Source organism: Triticum dicoccoides, chromosome 4B (genome assembly GCF_002162155.2).
Source record: "Triticum dicoccoides isolate Atlit2015 ecotype Zavitan chromosome 4B, WEW_v2.0, whole genome shotgun sequence".
Taxonomy (NCBI): domain Eukaryota; kingdom Viridiplantae; phylum Streptophyta; class Magnoliopsida; order Poales; family Poaceae; genus Triticum; species Triticum dicoccoides.
In genome coordinates this window covers 653,267,991-653,276,585 of record NC_041387.1, presented here as the reverse complement: position 1 = coordinate 653,276,585, position 8,595 = coordinate 653,267,991, and the positions used below count along the sequence as shown (strand labels likewise).

The window sequence follows — 8,595 nt, the reverse complement described above, 5'->3', positions numbered from 1 at the left end:
GCATGCAATAACGTGGCAATCTGTTTACATTAGAGACGTGTGGTGCGTCTCCCTTCCTGCCACACGTGTGGCAGTTAGCGCAACCCTACCCTAAAAGCATCAACAATGCACAGCACACATTGACCGAATTCATCGCCTAAAAAAACACGAATTGGTGCTACCCAACGCCGAATGATCACATCACCCCTGATTCCACTTATTTTAGATATTCTCTATACAACTTCAGGTGGCACAATTCAGTTTCACGCGACACAAACAAGCGCCACAAGTCTGCCTGAACATGCATCAGAATTCAGTATCAGATAACACATAGAAGCACTGCAATTCAGTCTCAGGCATGCCACTCTAGTCACCGGCATCACACACACCAGGTGGGGCCATGAATCACGTGAAAATAACAATAATTCTACATCGAAACACCTGATCCTGGAAATGCACTGCATAGATACATCCATAGTCAGCCTCACTGCCGGACGGTACCACACAGTACATGAGTACAACATAAATAGAAAATGCCCAAAACACATCAACATATCTTTAGATTACACCCTTGCTCTCCTTGGTTTTCATCAGTCAGAACTGATGCTGCTGCTGCAGCCATGCACTTCACACCAGCATCAGACACCCCCTAATCTCAGATCCATTGGTTTTGTGCAGTTGTTTCTCCTGTGGCCCTTAACCCCACAATTCTTGCACCTAGCAAGCTTCCGAGGTTGTAGGTACTATTTAGATTTTCACTAGTGCTATGCTAGTATGTGTGTCTCGGGGATCTGCTTCACATGGATAAAGTCCAGTACCCGCATTTTCTGAAAACAACATTGTTCATTTTTTGGTACCAACCCTCCACATTTGCATTGCTAGTACTGTAAACTATACTAATTTAAGGAAAACAATACCTCAAGAACATGGGTGTGTAGTATACCCATGTGGGCGAACTGCCCACACTCACAGTCAAAGTCATTCCCACCCTCCATCATTGTGACCTTGTATGATACTCTGCACCACTTCTCCTTGCGCTCGACCTCCGTATGTATTGCAAGATATGATCTGTTCTTCTTCTCATATAAAACCTGGTATGCGCCACACTCATAAAATATATGCCCAAACATTGCCCTTGTGCATATCTTGCTAGCATGTCCCTTGATAGCCAGGTTAGCCCCCATCAGCAGCCTCCCCTGCACCCAAAGCACAAATTGCATCACTTAGGATCCACATCAAAAGAGTTACATCACAAGTGACAGCAAATCTACTATATAGCTCACTGTGCAGAATTAAAATGCTACCACTGATATTGCCTAGAGCTGTGTTTATGACCTCATCTTATGGCGTCTTGGGCATAAGAGATGTCAAGTTTTGTATTTGTTCACAGAAGGACCTCATGTGCCTCACGGCAAGGAATCAACCCCTGGCAAGCTTTTCTTTGCTCCCATTCACTATGTTGAGCAGGTGCATGAGCTGCTCATTCAGGTTTGGAGGCGCTTCATGTGATTTTTATTGTAGTCCGATCTCTGTGTTGGTTGCGTTTTCCAAGCACCTTTAGCTTCAATAGCAACTGTGTCCTCTGCTGCATCATCATCTATGGAAAGGACTGTAGATATGGATGCACGGGTAGATTCACTATCATGGAGTAGCATAGGAGTGCTACAAAAGACAGTGACACAGGCCTTGCTGCCGTCATATATTTTCTAACGATATTAAACCTTTGGTAATCCTAGTTCTGTTAGCATATCAATTATCATACTGTAAGGGATCCTCACTACTGCTGCAGCGGCCTGCAGTTTTCAACAGCATATACAGTGGCATTAGGGGAATACCTTTACAGCCTATTTATACTGAATCAAAGGAATAAACAACATATCAATTAAATCAAAGACACATGGTCTGGCGAATGATCAAACCAAAAAAAGACTGGTTATAGAAAGATAGCTAACCTGGGCAGAGTCGATGATCTAGGTCCTGTGGACTCTTGGTCATATGTTTGGCCAGTGTTCATTGTCACTTTTCTTTAGAAGAAAATCCAGGCAGCAGGAGAAGCATCAGCCAAATGATCAATAAAAGGAAAATGTATCAAACTATGTACTCTACATATCTGCGCGCGCTCAATCTAGTTTCTATGATGTTCGTGGTACATGAAATGATTAAATGTCCTTATTCGCCTCTAAATATATATTTGCCAACTCATGGAGTGTAGTAGTTGCCCTGAAACTCTGTAAGGATCAGGCACATACTAAGGCATGAAGGCCACAACAGGTTGTGGCGGGAAGGATGACAGGGATTTCTTTTACCAACAAGAAACTGAAAGATTTATTTATTCATATAAATATAAGTGAGCATCTTATTAAATGAAAAATACTCTTAAGGCAAGTATAACAGTTCATGATGCTCACCCTGTGTGCAGAAAACAGAGCAGAGATTGGCCATGCTGTCTTCATTGCCTCATAGGTTATCAATTTTATTTTCCTTGTTTGGTGAAGATAATTGAGGTTTAAAATGATGGGTCACATATGTTACTTCAACAAATTATCCTGTAAAAATACAGTATAACACTCATTTCAGATTTCCACCACAATATTGGCAAACATCACTTGTAGCTTTGGGGTCATCGGTTACCGTATTTTAATTAGATGAACACAGATTAATTCCAAAGGAAGAATATAATGCAATAAAGCTCGTTCATGGTGGTTGACATGCCAAACCAGGTGGACCAATTATTCCGATGGCCATGAAATCATTGTTCTCCATCAAATACTGCAAAAAGGACGAAGTAAGAACACAAATTTGATTGTTCATGCGTGCCCATTAGCAACCGGTAATTCTAAATTTCTGTTGATCGTATCGCAAGTATCTATCCGGTTTGTCTGCTACAGGGTATAGGTTGACAAATAATTCTCAAGAACTATTGTGGACTAAATAGCCCTTCTAAAATCCCTGGACCTGCGTGACATCGAATCCATGACAACATACACCAGAAATCCTGCAAACCTGGAAGGTCTGTGGGCACTGCTGAACCAAATCTTGAATTCAGAGAGGAGAATGAAGCAACAAAGCAACTCCATTAGCATATATCCAAGGAGAATACTTGAGAAAATTAACGACTCTGTATGCTTAATGCCGAATGAGACATCAATGTGTGCACTGCCTCAAATCATTCATAATCACAGCATCCCTCAAGCAGTATGTACATTTGCTAAGTTTTTGTAGCAGCAGAGAATAATAGCATGACATACACTCAAAACTCTACCAGTTTCCATTGCTACCATCCCCAAGGGAATTGTCACAGATCTACTCATCCCAGATTACTTTGATCCCAGCATTATCAACGAAGCAGACACAGGCAAAATTTTAGATTTCTGGTTTTCTAGCGAACCTCTTTGACCACCAGGGTGCATCCATTTTGCAGACAACTGGGCCGAGCTCTCCCGTCGTCCATCCACGCCTGCCTGTTTCTGACAGTTCCGCACGTCTGCCCTAAAGGATGCCGGCGGCGGCTCTTCCACTGCCCTGAAAGACGTCGCCGTCCTTTATCCAGCAGATCCATGGAGAGATGACTTCCATCCACCTCCTCAACCAAAGGGGATCTGTGCACAAGAACACAAGCGGGAAGCAAATCAAGACCAAAGGCAACACCAATTTCCACCGCTCCAGATTCATCAAAATTTCTTACCTTCTAGGAGTAGTAATCAGCTGCAGAAGGAATTCCATAGCCGGCAATGGATTCGCCTGAATCGGGCGGCGGCGACGGTGTCTCCACAACTCCCACCCATTGAATCCAGCAGGGTAAGGTAGGAGACGACAGTACCACGAATCCTGAGCCACGGATCAGGAAGGGGCCCCACGAGTTGAGCCACGGCTCAACTTCCTGCCGTCTACGACCGCCCTTCCTTTGTCTCCGTCCTAGCGATAGCTCAGGTGTATTTCTTCTTTTTCAATACTTACAGACGCTCGCGTATCTCACCCAGCTCTTTCATGCATCACATCCCGAGACACCACTCAACCGCCCAGATATAGAGTGCAGGTGTGCTCGTGTTCAGAAACACCACTTCCCACATATAGGCGTTTTTTCTATTATATCCAGCCAAATCATGGAAACATTTTGAGGTTGACCTTTTTTTTGGAGGTTTCTACCGAGCTAGCCTCCTTCTCATTGCAGGTTGTGGAGAGAATCGGGCAAAGTAGATGTCAAATTTTCTATAGAAAGAATTCTACGGAGTTTACTGGAAGGATGTACTCTGGAGTTTACTGGGACTATGTAGGATGGGCCCCATATGTCACATGTTTAGTACCAGTTTGGAGGCTGCCATGTGCGCATGTAGGGGTCAGTCTGCAGCCGGGCGAATCCTTGGGATAACAGTCGTAGGATTCTCTTATCCAACGGTATATATTGCACCAGAATCTGGGCAAACAAACGTGAGCCATTGGATTGATATTATCCAACGGTCCATATTGTAAGTTATTCGTATACTATATAGTAGTATAGACTAATATGCCTCTACTTGACTAGCTCGTTAATCAAAGATGGTTAAGTTTCCTAACCATAGACATGAGTTGTCATTTGATTAACGGTATCACATCATTAGAAGAATGATGTGATTGACTTGACCCATTCCGTTAGCTTAGCACTTGATCGTTTAGTATGTTGCTATTGCTTTCTTCATGACTTATACATGTTCCTATAACTATGAGATTATGCAACTCCCGTTTACCGGAGGAACACTTTGTGTGCTACCAAACGTCACAATGTAACTGGGTGATTATAAAGGTGCTCTACAGGTGTCTCCGAAGGTACTTGTCCGGTTGGCGTATTTCGAAATTAGGATTTGTCACTCCGATTGTCGGAGAGGTATCTCTGGGCCCACTAGGTAATGCACATCACTATAAGCCTTGCAAGCATTGTAACTAATGAGTTAGTTACAGGATGATGTATTACAGAACGAGTAAAGAGACTTGCTGGTAACGGGATTGAACTAGATATTGAGATACCAACGATCGAATCTCGGGCAAGTAACATATCGATGACAAAGGGAACAACGTATGTTGTTATGCAGTTTGACCGATAAAAGATCTTCGTAGAATATGTGTGAGCCAATATGAGCATTCAGGTTCCGCTATTGGTTATTGACCGGAGATGTGTCTCGGTCATGTCTACATAATTCTCGAACTCGTAGGGTCCGCGTGCTTAAAGTTCGATGACGGTTATATTATGAGTTTATGTGTTTTGATGTACCGAAGGTAGTTCGTAGTCCCGGATGAGATCGGGGACATGACGAGGAGTATCGAAATGGTCGAGATGTAAAGATTGATATATTGGACGACTATATTCGGACAGCGGAAAGGTTCCGAGTGATTCAAGTATTTATCGGAGTGCCGGGGGGTTATCGGAAACCCCGGGGGGACTATTGGGCCTACATGGGCCATAGGGAAGAGGGAAGGCAGCCCACAAGGGGAAGCTGCACCCCCTCCCTATAGGGGGTCCGAATTGGACTAGGGAGGGGGGGCGCCCCCCCTTTCCTTCTCCTTTCCCTCTCCTTCCTTCCCCCTTCCTTTTCCTAGTTGGACTAGGAAAGAGGGGAGTCCTACTTCTACTAGGAGGAGGACTCCTCCCTCCTTGGTGCGCCCCAAGGCTGGCCGGCCTCCCCCCTTGCTCCTTTATATACGGGGGCAGGGGGCACCTCTAGACACAACAATTGATCCCTTGGATCTCTTAGCCGTGTGCGGTGCCCCCCTCACCATAATCCACCTTGATAATATCGTAGCGGTGCTTAGGCGAAGCCCTGTATCGGTAGAACATCATAATCGTCACCACGCCATCGTGCTGATGGAACTCTCCCTCAAAGCTCGGCTGGACCGGAGTTCGAGGGACGTCATCGAGCTGAACGTGTGCTGAACTGGGAGGTGCCGTGCGTTCAGTACTTGATCGGTCGGATCGTGAAGACGTACGACTACATCAACCGTGTTGTGCTAACGCTTCTGCTTTCGGTCTACGAGGGTACGTGGACACACTCTCCCCTCTCGTTGCTATGCATCACCATGATCTTGCGTGTGCGTAGGATTTTTTTTTTAAATTACTACGTTCCCCAACACAAGAGCCCCTCGCCAACATTGTCCATGCACTACTACTGAAAACCCCCTTGGTGATCGATTACCAATGACATGCCCACTTAGGCCCGTCATTGGTGCATCACATCAACGAGGGACAATGAAAAGCCGTCAGCGATGGTTGTAAAACTTATCAGTGATGGACTACCCATCACCAAATAAATGGTGATGTACCTCTACTAGGAGTCATGTGTTTTATGTCCATCATTTATAATATTGTACTACGAGTGACACAATAAACATCTGGCCACTGTTGGGGTAAATATTGACTATCGCTTCCTGCCAGAGCCTCAGGCATTGTGGAGAGCCCTGGATCTGGGTGCCCAGAGAAGTGATGCATGACTTGTGGGTCAAGGGTTCTATTTGGAGCAGTTTTCTTTTGGGTGGGGCGAGTGCTTGAGAGCCTGGAGAATGTGAAGACGAGTGATGGCCAGTCTCTATGTGCGGGCAGGAGGGCATGGGATTTTGAAAGAGGCCACAAGGGGACATTGCTAGGGCTTGAATGATGCAGTGCAAGTTGGTCGTACCATTGGGATGTGTTAAGGCTAGGGTAGAGCTGCATGTTCGACTATGCGATGGCAGAAATATTAAACTAGATGAATTGAAATCTTATATACTATATACACCTAAGAAATTCATCCATGCTATCTTATTTATGTTAATATGTAGCCTATCCACCTCATCATATATATCCCCCACATGTCACCTCTCATTTAAATGCACATTCAAGCCATCCACATCATCAAGCACATCACATCAATCAACTTCTCACTTTCCACAACATGCACACCCTCCAAATCATCAAAAGACATACAAAAAACCTCCGTGTCATTATTTTTTATTTTTATTTTTCAACAATAAATAGTTGAATTTGAATGTCACAAGACAATATGACATGCACCCACCCTTCATTTACCTCTAGCATGAATGTGATGCGATACTACTCCCATATATCTAAATCTATTTTTGATAAGTTGACCATTAAAAAATTTCGTAGCAACGTGCGGGGCGTTATCTAGCTAGTATAAGTGGGTATATAACAAACCCAAAAGATGGAGAGGGGAGGAAGTACCATCGCAGCCTCCCCTCCAAAATAAAGATACATACAAGCGTGCGTATATATGTGTATCCGCTATTTGATAAAAACACCGTGTGTATCCCCTCGATAGCAGAGACAAGGGGTACGAGCAGGGGCCAGACACCCCACATCGCGTCATCCCCCTACAATATCTTGTTTTTTTAAAAACAATACAAACTCAAGCGCTCATACACACCGTAGGCGCCTCGTCATCGATGGGAACATCTCCTCCCACTGAAAGTGCATCGGCGAAAATCATGATATAATTCAAGAATAATGCGAGCACTAGGACTTAAATCCTGGTGGGTTGGAGATACCACTGTCCCTCTAACCATCCAATCATAGGTTGGTTCGTCCCTACAATGTCTCGTTACTATGTGCTAGTTCTACTAGTAGTTTTTTTTAGCAACTGTCGGCGTTCTGGGAACGGGGGTCCCCAGACTTGCCTGCGTGCGGCCTGCGGCATGGCTCAAGTGGTGGCCCAGTATGACCCATCTTCATCGACTCAAGCTCAAGACCCTCGCAAGGAGCCAAGCCTCGCGGGGCGTACGACAGGAAGCTTCCTCAGGAGCGGCCTCGCCAGGAAGGCTCGCGAGGAGGTGGAGAGATCAAGGCAAGGGTACCTCGCGAGGTGCCCATGATGCAAGCCATGACGATCGAGACCAGGCGGGCGCCGGCCTGTGCAGTGTCCTTGTTTCCTCTTTGGTGCAAAGGGAGCAAGCACAAACCAAGGCATCAGGAAAAGGCTACTGTTTCGGTGCAACAAGACCAAGACCAGCAGAGCTGCATGATGGAGGTCATCGTGGAGCCCAAGACGGCGTCATCGTCAGGGCCTTTGGCAGTCGAAGACCAACTTTAGTCAGGATAAGTGTACTAGATGTTCCCCTTCAAAATGGTTGTTGTTGGCGCCCTTCCCGCTCAATATTTGGGAAGAGGATTAGGGCCTCTATATATAGGACTAGCCATTCTCAAGGCAGGGGATCGACCAATCGAACCTTAGCCAGAACCACCCACACCAACACAAGAATTCCTCCCCTCGCGAGGCTGTTCTTCCTTTGTATTGTTCATCATCAGCCCCTGAGGCAATCCGCACACCGCACACTGGAGTAGGGTATTACACCACAATGATGGCCTGAACCAGTATAAACCCTGTGTCCCTTGTGCTGTTCATCTTGCTAGCCTAAATTCTTAGCGAGGCGTTGGGACGTAGGTTGGTAGAGAAGAGATCTTCGCGCGCACCCAGAGTTTGAACCTCAAGGGTCTGCCGGAACCCGAAATCCGACATTTGGCACGCCAGGTAGGGGTGGTGCCCGAATCTTTACCTCCGCCGTCTCGCATCCTATCATCCATCGCGTCCATGGCTGACGCTCGCCGAGCCCGTGTCGAGCGTCATGCTGCTCTCGCTGCCCATGTCGCCCAGA

The 8,595-nt window shown here is 45.8% G+C and overlaps 1 protein-coding gene across 6 annotated transcripts; it reads right to left on the bottom strand.

The window, feature by feature from the left end:
• Positions 1-281: 281 nt before the first annotated feature.
• On the bottom strand, positions 282-3,903 carry LOC119292067. 6 transcript variants are annotated; one of them, XR_005142845.1, is made up of 7 exons: positions 3,665-3,903; positions 2,611-3,578; positions 2,388-2,525; positions 1,932-2,003; positions 1,284-1,772; positions 897-1,175; positions 282-806 (listed from the first exon to the last, which is right to left on the bottom strand). XR_005142845.1 is itself a non-coding variant. In XM_037570896.1 (4 exons), the coding sequence occupies exons 1-4, from the start codon at positions 3,700-3,702 to the stop codon at positions 744-746; spliced, it is 591 nt and encodes a 196-aa protein (XP_037426793.1). In that variant the 5' UTR covers positions 3,703-3,899; the 3' UTR covers positions 282-743. The 6 variants fall into 6 exon arrangements, 1 of the variants encoding a protein (XP_037426793.1); XR_005142843.1 differs by having other exon boundaries at positions 1,315-1,772; XR_005142842.1 differs by having other exon boundaries at positions 897-1,772.
• Positions 3,904-8,595: the final 4,692 nt, after the last annotated feature.